Below are 14,782 nucleotides of genomic sequence, written 5' to 3' on the forward strand. Positions count from 1 at the left end.
CCTTACAGAAAGAAAAGACACAAAATCGAGAAAACTTTTCAAGCAAATTTTATCCAAATTTTCAAAGTAACGATTGTCCATAACTTACACAATCTCATTAAAAAAAGAAAAAAAATAGGATCTATGCTCTGGCAGTAGTGTAAATTGGGAGAAAGCTGGAGTAAGAAAAAAAAAATACAAAGCCAATCAAGAGAAAAGAAACTGCTGTAAAGATTTTGGATTGAATTGATTAGAACTCAAGTAAATGGTGACAGTAGGAATACAATTGAAGTGGTAAATAGAACAGAAATTTCAAAGTGATAAATTTCTAAAGGGTTTGATGATCAACAGGATACAACTGATAAAATGAAGATAAAGTAATCCATTTTATTGGTTTATCAATTCTATAGAGAACTTCCTTTAAAAACAAAGACAATGGCTATTATTATGTTCTGATTATGAAAGTAATACATGCTTCATTTATTTTAGAATATTTGAACACTACTGTGCCAGTTTGTATATTTCATGTCCCCCAGAAAAAGCCATATTCTTTAATGCATTCTTGTGGGGGCAGATGTATTAGTGTGGATTGGGTTGGAACTTATTGGTTCAGTGTTCATGAAGTGTGACCCACCCAACTATAGGTGATAACTCTGGATAATTTCCATGGAGGTGTGGCCCCACCCATTCAGCGTCGCCCTTGTTTAGTTTACTGGAGCACTATATAAGCTCAGACAGAAGGAGCTCACGGCTAGCTAGAGCTGAGACAGACATTTTGAAGACATTCATTGGCAGCTGATGCAGACATTTTGGAGAACGCCATTTTGAAAAGCAACCTAGAAGCAAGCAGACACCAGCCACGTGCCTTCCCAGCTAACAGGTTTTCCGGATGCCAACGACCTTTCTCTAGTGAAGGTACCCTTTGTTGATGGACACTTAAGGGCCTTAAGACTGTAACTGCGTAACCAAATAAACCCCCTTTATATAAAAGCCGATCCATTTCTGGTGTTTTGCATTCTGGCAGCATTAGCAAACTAGGAACAACTACCAAAAGACATAAAATAACATTTAAGTGACCTATAACTTCTCCACCTAGATATAAACACTGCTAAAAATTGACATATTTCCTCCCCATTTTAAATACACAACTAACCTTTTATACTGTACTGACTATATGGTTCTGTATACTACTTTTTACTAAACAGTCCACAATGAATATGCCCTTAAAAACTCCTTACATAAACTTTCTTTGCAGAAATAATGTTCTATTTATGGATGTATTATAATTTATTTTTATTATTTCTATATATTTGGACATTTACATTGTTTCAATTGCTTTATCACTGGAAATAACGCTTTGATAAATATTATCATGTCCAGTTTTTAATTATTTCTTGATAAAATTATATCTTGTTTTGATTTCTTAAGACTACTAGCAAGACTGAGCTTCTAAAATTTTGTTTAAGTTTTATATAAGCATATCTTTTGAAATTAAGAACACCTAATTTTAAATAGCCATCAAACTCAGACACATCTTAATTATTCAACAACAAAAAAACAAAGGGGAGGGGAGAGTAATGTTTTTATTTTTTTATTACAAGTAGATTAAAAACTAGAAAAATATTCACAAAATCAAAAGAAGCTCACATTACCTGCAAGGCCTGGAGATGGCACTGATGAATTTGGTGACTGGACAGTTCTATTGGAGGGTGGTCTTGGCTGGCCATGGTCTATGCTAGTATCTTTCCTCACCATATTGTCCAGCATAATAGTACTTGAACAATCAATCTTACAAGAAAAGAAATTATTTCAAGGTATCTTGACTTTGCAAGGTAAAAGATAGATACTTTAAATTTATAAGAAAATTTCAGCAGCTTAGTAACAGTTAACTAATAAAACATCTAAAAATCTCATTTGAGAATTTTTGTTGCATATATTTCCCATCAACAATCTTGAATAAAAGCTTTCACTCTTCTTGATGTTCTGCCTTAATAAATACAATGGGACACATTATTCAGAAGCCACAAGTCAGGAGAGTGGAGTACTGCATGCCAAATAAGTTTGTTCAATTTAGCTGTGGTCAATTCCCATCGTTTACTAAAATAGCTTGCACTAGATAGAAGTAGCAAGTCCATACAAAACAAATTCCCAAAACACTAATCTTGCTAAAAACATTGCTATGGTTTGGTACCAAAAAATTGACTTCTTATAGATTCCTGATTTAATGTGACAGGTATATAAATAACACTTTTTTCTAATGCACTGCCAGGCAAAAATGCTGCAAACTTTCTAAGGAGTTAAGAGTTCAGATGCAAATATCCTTTCATGCCAAAATATACCAAATTTCCCAAGAATATCTTGTGCTTAAAATCCAGTTCAATTCTATAACACAGTTCCAGCCTTTTTCAATCAGGATCCTGCAGGAGAATTAAACCTTAAGGTAGACTGTATATAATGAATTTAAGAAGGCTTTGGTGTGACTTAATGGAGAAAATACATGTATTAGATAAACTCTGCCCAGGCATGAGTTATAGTGCTAATGGCTGTGAGTTCAATTTTAATGAATCAACAATATATATTAAATAAATGTCTTTAAACAGAAAAACATATAAAATGATGTTATGTATTGATTGGTTGATGAAAATGTGACCAGAGGCTTGCAGGAACCTAACCCTGTATTTCCCCTAGAAGCAATGGTTCAGTATTTGCTAATTCAGTATTTCAGGCAACACAACTCTGTTTATAGAACTCAACTCCGTGAATAATGAGAATCAATTGTGTCTTGCCTATCCATCTAGAATGGTGCCAGTTATTCTGTGGTTCAGATGAGGACTTGCAGTAGAGAAATGCTGGTAGACAAAAGGATCTCCTATATCTGAGGACTGAAGAGGAAAACATGAGAACTTTACTCTCTGTGGTTCCTCTTTTCATTTGGAAGAGGGGGTGATGTTTTGTAAACAGGATGCATTAGGTTTTAGTAGTCTTTTTGGTTTACCCAATTACCTGGGCCAATACTTTCCAAAGAGGTCTAAAAAAATACTGGAAAGGCTGGATTTGTGTATATCTTAAGGAAAGTATTTACATATTGAAGTCAATTTTAAAAGCTAAAATAAAATTATAGGAATGAAAGAAAAAAGTTTCTCTATGTACCACTGATGCATGAACAACATTGGTTGATACATGACATCACACATTTGTCAAAACTGTACACACAAAAAGTGAACCCTAATGTGATCTATGGACTTTAGTTACTAAAATATATCAATATATTAGCTCATCTTTTGTAACAAATGTACCAACCTAACTCAAGATATTAATAAAGGGAAGCTGTGTGTGTGTGTGTGGGGGGGGCGTTGTAATATGGGAATGCTGTACTTTTTGTGTACTTTTTCTGTAAACATGACACTGCTGTAAAATAAAGTTTATTACTGAAATAAAACCAAAACACGTACTCGACCCATTTAAAGTATATAAAATTGTAAGAACAAACTGAACTAACAGCTAGCCAACAACCTAGCTATTAGGAAATATTTGATTTCAATAACTTGAAAAACAACCTATATAATGCAAATAAAAATTCTTTCATAATCTTGCAGACATAATTAGGGCTTGGTGCATGAATATATTTAATTGAAATATAAAATAAGTCAGGGGTAACTTTGCAATGGTCAGCATGACCTATTAGATTATTAAACTTGCCTCCATCTCTTCCGAGGTTTTAATTTCAAGCCTCCATCTCTTCTGATGACTTACTTTGAAACTTCCTTCTCTAACTTTATTTTGATATATCACATTCTACCAATTCGACTTTCCAGTATCTCCTTCCATGTCCTAATTTCATTCATTTCCCAGCTTAGACTCCATGATCCATCATTATAATCATACAGTTACAAATATCTTTAATTTCAGTGCCCTGGAAAGACGTTTTGTATTATGCTTAAGTATTGGTAATAATCCTTTTATTTTTACTGCTGTTACATTTCTAAAGAATAAAAACAAACATACAAACCAATGATGTATAAGCACAAACCCATGCCTTTTACCAGATTCCAAATCATAATTCCTCAAAAGAAACTGTTAGTTTAAATTTTGTATATACTTACATCTGGAAGAGAAGGAAGATTATAAGAACCTCCGACTGGCGAGCTCAAATCGATCATAGGTGAACCAAAAACCTTTCCATCATATCCTGCTGCACTAGTAATGGTGGGACTGGAAGGAGTGGAAGATGTGCTGTTGGCAGTTGATGCGGCAGCCTGTCCACTGCAGATCTGCCACTATTGTAGCAAGGAGGGGAAAAAGAAGATTATTGATCAGCACTATAGCATAAAATGTTTGCTAATCACTGTTTGAGACACAAAATGAAATGGAAAACATTGTTATTTTAAGTCAATTTTAATTTGAGAAAGAGACAGAGATGGAGGGATGATAGGTATTATTTCTATTAATCTAGAACAAGTCACATAACATCTATGGACTGAAGGACACCAGGCTCAGGTGAAGTGAAAGGTGTTGAATTGAAAATAAAGATTAAGTCACTATATACACGCTGAATGCTGAGCAAGCCCTGTCCTTTCACCCTCCGCCTACCAATTAAATGTAATTTTTCTGAAGAATATAAAATCACCAGATTGTAGAAAAAGAGCCACTGAGTACCTAAAACTATTAATTAAAAAACAGATCTACACAAACAAAGGCACACAATGAAATTTCAAACTATCAGGGAAAAGATAGCCAGGAACTGTGTGGAAAAGACAACTCAGGGACATCTGTGATCAGTCACACATCATACAATAACCTGAAACACGTGGAGCAGCAGAGATCAATGAAGCCTTTAAGTTCCTGAAGCCAGAGGGGCCTGCACCCCTCCCCACCACGCACAACATACTGTTTGTGGCTGGTTTCCTGAGGGAGGAGAGGGCCCACAGTGCTGGGAACCAGGAGGAGAGGCTCAATCTGGCCCCAGTTGCAGAACTGATAAACAAACTCAGACTGACTCCAACCTTAGATAAACTGAGACCAGAGAATCTGGGAGCAGTCAGCATGGCGGAGACAGGGCTAGCAAAAACAGTAAGAAACAAAAACAAAAAACAAAAACAGTCTTCAGGAGTTGGGGGTGAGCATAATACTGAGAAAGGCTGGGCTCCAACAGAATCAGGCACATATGCAAACCCCGGAAGCCAGGGCCCTTCTCTGAAAAGCTGGTTGTTCTGGTCTCTCGTTTCCTATTCAATTGCTCTTCAACTCCTTATCTTTTTGCATGTCAATAGCCCACCAGAACTTCTGTGTCAACCAGGCTCCCCAGCAAGAGCAGAATTAAAGTTGTCTCAGAGTAACTATCCAGTAGGAAGAGATAATAAGACTAAAGGGCTTTTCTTTGAACAGTCTATACTGGACCTTTTTCTTTTTTTTATCTTTTTCTCTCCTTTTTTTCGTAAAATAATTATTCTAAGTAGCCCACAATACAGAAAGCCTCAAAGATTTGCAATTGGCCTCTGGACCCATAGGCAAGAGCAGAGCTAAGATAGTTCTGAGAGACAAAGCAATGAGCCTCGTGGGGGAGACAATTCCCTAAAGGGCATAACTCCTCCAAGAAAAGGGGGGTGTGGTCCAGCTCAAATGACAGCCCTCCTTTGGGGAACTCAGAGCCCAGGGCCTGGAATTCAGAAACCAACTTCAGTCAGCCACACCCCTGACAGGGCCAGGGACACCTGGAAAACTAAAGGCTCCACACCTCCTTACACTGGTTGGGGAGCTGTGGGCTGGCAAGCACCACCTGCTGGTCAGGACAGGAAAAGAACAGAGTCTAAAGGCTTTGCAAGAGGGTCTCACTCTCAGGGAAACTCCGTATCTTCCTCCTGAGACCTGGGCCTCTCTGGACTGGGAAAACCTGACTGGGGTTGACATATATGAGGAGACACTCTCTCAAAAAGGCTACGTAGCAGCAGGGCAAGAAACAGAAAAACAAGAGGTTAAAAATTCCGATAAACTAAATAGAACCTAAGTTAGAGGAATAGAATAAGTTGAACAGAACACTAAAGGTTAGAGAACAAAGCCAACCAACAAGAGTGAAAACAAGATCCAGAACAAACTAATCAAGAAAATCAGATGCCTAGACAGCTTAAGACAACGAGCCATACTAGGAAACATGAAAATATGGACCAAAGGAACAAACTAATAGTTCAACCAAGATACAGGAGTTGAAACAACTAATGCTAAATCATTCAATGAACTGAGGAAAGATATGGCAAAAGAGATTAAGGATATAAGGAAGAAACTGGATGACTATAAAGAAGAATTTGCAAACTTGAAAAACCAAATGGCTGAATGTACGGAAATGAAGGGCATAATGGATGAGATGAAAAACACAATGGAGGGATACAACAGTAGATTCGAACAGACAGAAGAAAGGATCAGCGAATTGGAAGACAAGACAGTTGAATTTATACACACAAAAGAACAGATGGTGAAAAGAATGGAAAAATACGAGCAGGTCTTAGGGAGCTGAGTGACAACATGAAGCACACGAATATACATGTTATGGGTGTCCCAGAAGGGGAAGAGAAGGGAAAAGGGGGAGAAAGAATAGTAGAAGAAATATTTACTGAAAATTTCCCAACCTGGTGGGGAGGGATGCAGGCCCCTCTGGCTGCAGGAACTTACAGGCTTCATTGATCTCTGCTGCTTCACGTGTTCCAGCCTGTTGTATGATGTGCAACTGATCACAGATTTCCCAACAATTACAGATTCAAAGTACAGCATACCCCAAACATTAGATCCCAATAGACTTACTCCAAGACACTTACTAATCAGATTGTCCAATGTCAAAGACAAAGGGAGAATTCTGAAAGCAGCAAGAGAAAGGCAATCCATCACATATAAAGGAAGCTCAATAAGACTATGTGTGGATTTCTCCGCAGAAACCATGGAGGCGAAAAGACAGTGGTATGATATATTTAAGATACTAAAAGAGAAGAACTGCCAACCAAGAATTCTACATTCAGCAAAACTATCCTTCAAAAATGAAGGAGAGGTAGGCAACTAAGATGGCGGCTAGCTGAGACATGGAGAAAAAAACATCTCCGTGAAAAACACTAGCTAAAAACCAGAAAGTGACCTAGAATACCGGTTACAGCGACGCACCAACTGGAGGAGGGCTCCTAGCTCCAGAGGAGCTGTATACTTGGTGAAACCGGGAGTCGGCATTCTGAAACGAGTGAGTAAGCTGGCTGGAAGACCCGCAGCTGCGCAGCGGGCTGGGGAAGCCGGGGTTCAGTGTATGCAGACCAGCTGGCTGTTTAAAAAAAAAAAAGGGGGGGGGGCGGCTCCAGTAGCAATTGTGGGAACCACGCAGTAAAACACAGGAAGAGGGGGCTGGGCTGGCCTCTTGCTGTCTGGCTGGGAAGATAGCCCGCAGCAGATACCCTTGGGTTTGGGGGAACAGAGGAGAGAGCCAGAAGCAGAAAGAAACCCCACGGCTAGCAGCCAGCCCCTGGAAGGCTGGATAAACTTTTGCCCAGGGCCGTGCCCACAGCCCGAAGCCCCGCCAGTTGTCCCAGAGCTGGGAAGGAGGAATGATGCGAGGAGGAGGGGGCTGAGACGCCCCGCTCGGCCATTTTTGCTTTGGGCTGGGAGTGCGCCGCTGCACGGCCCGGCGGCCCGGGGCTTCCCTTGTGGGACAGTGCACACTGATGATGTAGCACAGCCTTCCCTTGGCTGAGCTACTGGAGTAGCGCAGCTGGGAGGGGGGATCCGCTCAGAGAACCCACGGACGCTACGCCAAGTCTGGTGGTTTATGGATCAGTGAGAGAGAGAGGCTGGGGCTGAACTGAAATGAAGACTTAGACTTTTGTGGCGGCCTTGAATCTCTGGGATCCTGGGGGATTTGAACATTAGAATTGCCCTTCCTCCCTGGCTACCCGTACACACGCCCCACATTCAGGGCAGACAGCTCCAGCAACACGCCCAAAAACTGAGTTCTCCAACTGAACCCACAAGAATCATTTCCCCACATAAAGCGGAAAAAAGGTTGAGAACTGACTTGAGGGATATAGGTGACTCACAGACGCCATCTGCTGGTTAGTTAGAAAAAGTGTAAGTCACCAAACTGTGTTCCTGAAAAATTAGATCTATATCCCTTTTTCTTTACAACTTGAAAGAGCCCTATCAAGCAAAACAAATGCCAAGAGGCCAAAAACAACAGAAAATCTTAATGCATATGATAAAACCAGAAGATATGGAGAATCCAACTCCAACTACACAAACCAAAATTTCGGAAGATACAGTATACCTCGCAAAATTAATCAAAGATCTACAATCGAGGAACGAAAACATGGCAAAGGATTTAAAGGACATCAAGAAGACCATGGCCCAGGATATAAGCAACATAAAGAAGACCCTAGAAGAGCATAAAGAAGACATAGCAAGAGTAAATAAAAAAAAGGAAGATCTTATGGAAATAAAAGAAACTGTTGGCCAAATTAAAAAGACTCTGGATATTCACAATACAAGACTAGAGGAAGCCGAACAACATCTCAGTGTCCTAGACGTCCAAAGAACAGAAAATGAAAGAACAAAAGAAAGAATGGAGAAAAAAATCGAAAAAATAGAAATGGATCTCAGGGATACGATAGATAAAATAACACGTCCAAACTTAAGACTCATTGGTGTCCCAGAAAGGGAAGAGAAGGGTAAAGGTCTAGAAAGAGTATTCAAAGAAATTGTTGGGGAAAACTTCCCCAACCTTATACACAGTATAAATACACAAAGCATAAATGCCCAGCGAATTCCAAATAGAATAAATCCAAATAAACCCACTCCAAGACAAATTCTGATCAGACTGTCAAATACTGAAGAGAAGGAGCAAGCTCTGAAAGCAGCAAGAGAAAAGCAATTCACCACATACAAAGGAAACAACATAAGATTAAGTAGTGACTACTCAGCAGCAACCATGGAGGCGAGAAGGCAGTGGCATGACATATTCAAAACTCTGAGAGAGAAAAATTTCCAACCAAGAATACTTTATCCAGCAAAACTCTCCTTCAAATTTGAGGGAGAGCTTAAATTTTTCACAGACAAACAAATGCTGAGAGACTTTGCTGATGAAAGACCTGCCCTACTTCAGATTCTGAGGGGAGCCCTGCTGGAGGAGAGACAGGGAAAGGAGAAAGAGATATAGAGAATTTTAACAGACATATATAGTACCTTACATCCCAAATCACCAGGACACTCTTTTCTCTAGTGATCACAGATCTTTCTTGAGAAGGGACCATAAGCTGGGACATAAAACAAGCCTCAAGAAATTAAAAAAAAACATTGAATATACTAAGCACATTCTCCAACAACAATGGAATACAAATAGAAGTCAATAATTTTTTTTTTAGAAGTCAATAATTTTTGAACTGTAATTCCACTAGTTACTTCCTACATTATATAAAATACACAAACTCTAAGGACAAATCAGTGGTTTTGAACTCAATATAAAATATGTAATTTTAGACAATTACATAAAGGTGGGGGAATGAAGGAGTATAGGAAATAGTTTATGTGTCCTATTGAAGTGAAGGTGGTATCAAAGAAAAACAAGATTGATATGGATTTAAGAGGTTAATTTTAAGACCCACAGTAAACACAAAGAAATTATCAGAGAATATAACCATAGAGATGAAAAGTAGAGTTTGGGTTAAGAGAAATGGGGGAAGGGGCAATGGGGAGTTAAGAAATGAGTGTAAGGTTGATGTTTGAGGTGAAGGGAAATTTCTAGTAATGGATGGTAGGAAAGAGCATTACAACATTCTAAACATGATTAATCCCACTAATGAAGAAAGGCTAGGGAGGGAGTGGAATGGGAAGATTTAGGCTGTATACATGTTTCCACAACTGAAAAAAAAAAAAAAAAGTCAGTCTAACTAGATGACAACTGAATACTAAGGATGAACTTGGATGGGACAGGAGGATAGAGGACAGGTGGCTCAAAGGGACACACTTGAGACATAAGGAAAAGGAAATATAGAATGTAAGCTTTGTATCATTGTTGAATCTCTTGTACTTCTTAGCTATGCTTAATGGGATTGCATAAAAGAATGTTCTTGTTCATGGGAAGTGTATACGTGAATTATAGTGTATGTTCAAGGATGTGTGCAGCTAGCTCTCAAATGTTCAGAAGACAGAGCAATAGATGATGGATGATAGATAGCGAGAGAGGGAAGGAGGGAAAGAAATAACGATGTGACAGCATGTTAAGGTTGATGGATTGAGCTATCCGGGAGGGTGGTCAGGGTATGATGGAATTCTGTGTATGGGGTTAGTACTGTTTTTGCAACTGTTCCTACAACTTTGAACCTACTTCAAAATAAAATTAAAAAAAAATGAAGGAGAGATTAAAATATTTTCAGACAGACACTGAGGGAGTGAATAAGAGACTGGCGTTGCAAGAAATACTAAAGGGAGTGCTACAGGTGGATAGGAAACGACAGGAGAGCGAGGTTTGGAGAAGAATGCAGAAATGAAGATTATGAGGAAGAGTAAAAGGAGAGAAAGAGGAAAACAAGACATGAAATAAAATCCAAAAGACAAAATGGTGGAAGAAAGCACTGCCTTTACAGTAATAACACTAATGTTAATGGATTAAACTGCCCCCCCCACCCAAAAAAAGACACAGACTGGCAGGACCCATCTATATGCTGTCTACAAGAAACTCACTTGAGACACAAGGACAAAAATAGGCTGTAAGTGAAAGGCTGGAAAAAAATATTTCATGCAAACAGCAACCAGAAAAAAGTGGGAGTAGCTATATTAATCAGACAAATTAGACTTCAAAAGTAAAACAATTAACAGAGACAAAGAAGGAAACTATATATTAATAAAAGGGTCAATTCATCAAGATAACGTAACAATCATAAATATTTAGGCACCAAGCCAGAGTGCCCCAAAATTCATGAGGCAAACACTGAGAACACTGAAAGGAGAAGTAGATACCTCTACAATAATAGTTGGAGACTTCAATACACCACTCTCATCAATGGATAGAACATATAGACAGAGGATGAGTAAGGAAACGGAGATGTTGAATTGTACGATAAATGAACTAGACTTGACAGATATTTACAGAACACTAAACCTCACAACAGCAGGATACACATTTTTCTCAAGTGCTCATGGAACATTCTCTAGGATAGACCACATGTTGGGTCACAAAGCAAGTCTCAACAAATTAAAAAATAGTGATATTATACAAAACACTAACTCATGTCAAATTGGAATGAAGTTGGAAATAAAGAACAGGCAGAAGATTGTAAAATTCACAAATATATGGAGGCTAAACAACACACTTGTAGAAAACCAGTGGGTAAAGGAAGAAATTACAAGAGAAATTAGTAAAATCCTCAAGGCAAATGACAATGAAACCACAACATATCAAAACTTACGGGATGCAGCAAAGGCGATGCTGAGAGGGAAATTTATTGCGCTAAATGCCTATATCAAAAGAGAAGAGATAAATGGAAAAACCCACAGCCAGTATAGTACTCAATGGTGAGAGACTGAAAGCCTTCCCTCTAAGATCAGGAACGAGACAAGGATGCCCACTGTCACCACTATTATTCAACACTGTGCTGGAAGGGCTAGCCAGGGCAATCTGGTAAGACAAAGAAATAAAAGGCATCCAAATTGGAAAGGAAGAAGTAAAACCGTCATTATTTGCAGATGATATGATCTTATATCTGGAAAACCCTGAGAAATCGACAATATAGCTACTGGAGCTAATAAACAAATTTAGCAAAGTAAAGGGATGCAAGATTAATGCACATAAGTCAGTAATGTTTCTACATGCTAGAAATGAACGCAGTGAAGAGACACTCAAAAAAAGAAAAAAGCATTTTCAATAACAACTAAAAAAATCAAGTACCGAGGAATAAACTTAACCAAAGATGTAAAAGACCTATACAAAGAAAACTACATAACTCTACTAAAAGAAATAGAAAGGGACCTTAACAGATGGAAAAATATTCCATGTTCATGGATAGGAAGGCTAAATGTCATTAAGATGTCAATTCTACACAAACTCATCTACAGATTCATTGCAATCCCTATCAAAATTCCAACAACCTACTTTGCAGACTTGGAAAAGCTAGTTATCAAATTTATTTGGAAAGGGAAGATGCCTTGAATTGCTAAAAAACATTCTAAAAAAGAAAAATGAGGTGGGAGGACTTATACTCCCTGACTTTGAAGCTTATTATAAAGCCACAGTAGTCAAAACAGCATGGTGCTGGCACAAAGATAGAATATTGATCAATGGAATTGAATTGAGAATTTGGAGACAGACCCCTAGATCTACGGCCGACTGATCTTTGATAAGGCTACTGAACTGGGACATAATAGTTTTTTTCAACAAATGGGGCTGGGAGAGTTGGATATCCATATCCAAAAGAATGAAAGAGGACCCCTACTTCACACCCTACACAAAAAATTAACTCAAAGTGGATTCAAAGTCCTTAATATAAAAGACAGTACCATAAAACTCCCAGAAGATAATGTAGGGAGACATCTTCAAGACCTTGTATTAGGAGGTCACTTCCTAGACCTTATACCCAAAGCACAAGCAACAAAAGAAAAAATAGATAAACGGAACTCCTCAAGCTTAGAAGTTTCTGTACCTCAAAGGAATCTGTCAAAAAGGTGAAGAGGCAGCCAACTCAATGGGAAAAAATTTTTGGAAACCATGTATCTGACAAAAGGCGGATATCTTGCATATATAAAGAAATCCTACAATTCAATGACAATAGTACAGACAGCCCAATTATAAAATGGGCAAAAGATATGATGAGACAGTTCTCTGAAGGGGAAATATAAATGGCCAAGAAACACATGAAAAAATGTTCAGCTTCACTAGCTATTAGAGAGATGCAAATTAAGACCACAATGAGATACCATCTCATACCAATTAGAATGGCTGCCATTAAACAAACAGGAAACTAAAAATGCTGGAGAGGATGGGGAGAAATCGGAACTCTTACTCATTGTTGGTGGGACTCTATAATGGTTCAGCCACTCTGGAAGACAGTCTGGCAGTTCTTTAGAAAACCAGATATAGAGTTACCCTTTGATCCAGCAATTGCACTTCTTGGTATATACCCGGAAGATCTGAAAGCAGTAATGCTCACAGACATTGGGGACTGGTGGTTTGATGGGCTAAGCCCTCAATCATGGGACTTGCCCTTGGGAAGACTGTTACTGCAAAGGAGAGGCTAGGCCTGCTTATAACTGTGCCTAAGTGTCTCCTCCTGAATGCCTCTTTGTTGCTCAGATGTGGACCTCTCTCTCTCTAGCTAAGCCAACTTGGCAGATGAAATCACTGCCCTCCCCACTCCATGGGATCTGATACCCAGGGGTGTAAATCCCCCTGGCAACATGGAATATGACTCCTGGGGAGGACTCTAGACCTGGCATTGTGGGATAGAGAACATCTTCTTGACCAAAAGGGGGATGTGAAATGAAATGAAATAAGTTTCAGTGGCTGATAGATTCCAAAAGGAGCCGAGAGGTCACTCCAGTGGGCACTCTTACGCACAATATAAATATAGATAACCCTTCTTAGGTTCTAATGACTTGGAATAGCTAGCAGTAAATACCTGAAACTATCAAATTACAACCTAGAACCCTTGAATCTTGAAGATGATTGTATAACAATGTAGCTTATGAGGAGTGACAATGTGACCGGGAAAGCCATGTAGATCACACTCCCCTTTGTCCAGTGTATGGATGGATGAGTAGAAAAACGGGGGGAAAAATAAAAAAGAGAAAAGACAGCAAAAATTGAGGAATTAACTGTTCACCTAGAGGAACTAGAGAAAGAACAGCAAACTAACTCCAAAGCAAACAGAAGGAAAGAAATAACAAAGGTTAGAGCAGAAATAAATGAAATTGAGAACAGGAAAACAACAGGGACAATCAACAAAACCAGAAGTTGGTTCTCTGAGAACATCAACAAAACTGATGGACTCGTAGCTAGCCTAAGAACAAAACATTTGCCCCAGTCCTAACCAGATCTGCTTCACAAGTATCTCTAACTGAAGTCTGGAATCTTTTTCAGCTTTTTAACAGTTGCTGTATGCATTAATACTGACGTTCCTATCTGCTGAGCTCTAGCTCTGAGTTTCAGGTGTCACACACATACCCAAAGTTCTAGGCATCGATTAGGTTATACACAAAGGGATCAGCATATCAGAATCTGGAGATAGCCATTACAATTCAGGAATAGATGAGACTGCTATAAGAGCTTCTAATCTAGGGACCAGTACAATAGGCGTTCCCCTGATAAGCTGTGCTCTAAGATTCAATTCTGCATTTACACATTGTAGTTAGCCCATACTGGTGAGGCATTATAGTGTTTGCCTTTCTTTCTGGCGTACTTCACTCAAAATGCTGTCTAAGGATCCATTTACCTCATTGCGTGTCTCACAGTTTCACTCCTTCTTGTAGTTGCTCAACATTCCTTTGTGTGCATACACCACAGTCCACCATTCTGTTCCTCAGTCAATGTACCCTTAGGCCACCTCAACCCATTGCGAATCATCAATACTAGCTCCATAAACACCAGTGCGCAAATGTCCAATCATGTTTCTGTTCCCAGATCTTCCAATTATATACCCCATAATGAGGTTGCAGGACCTTTTGGCACCCAAATACTTAGCTTCTTGTGGAACTACCATACTGTTTTCCAGAAAGGCTATACCATTCTGCCTCCTCATCAACAATAAATAGGTACATCCCTCTCTCCATGTTTTCTTCAGCACTTTTATAC

The 14,782-nt window shown here is 38.9% G+C and overlaps 1 protein-coding gene across 2 annotated transcripts in view; it reads right to left on the reverse strand.

Moving 5' to 3' along the window:
- Positions 1-14,782, reverse strand: part of TRIM24 (tripartite motif containing 24) — a 138,809-nt gene that overhangs the window by 15,300 nt on the left and 108,727 nt on the right. For both annotated transcript variants that reach the window (XM_037836071.1, XM_037836070.1), the window contains exons 11-12: positions 4,083-4,256; positions 1,632-1,767 (exon numbers count right to left, since the gene is read on the reverse strand). In XM_037836071.1, coding sequence (XP_037691999.1) covers positions 1,632-1,767; positions 4,083-4,256 — 310 coding nt within the window. The remainder of the gene's footprint in view (positions 1-1,631; positions 1,768-4,082; positions 4,257-14,782) is intronic.

Source organism: Choloepus didactylus, chromosome 5 (assembly GCF_015220235.1).
Source record: "Choloepus didactylus isolate mChoDid1 chromosome 5, mChoDid1.pri, whole genome shotgun sequence".
Lineage (NCBI taxonomy): Eukaryota > Metazoa > Chordata > Mammalia > Pilosa > Megalonychidae > Choloepus > Choloepus didactylus.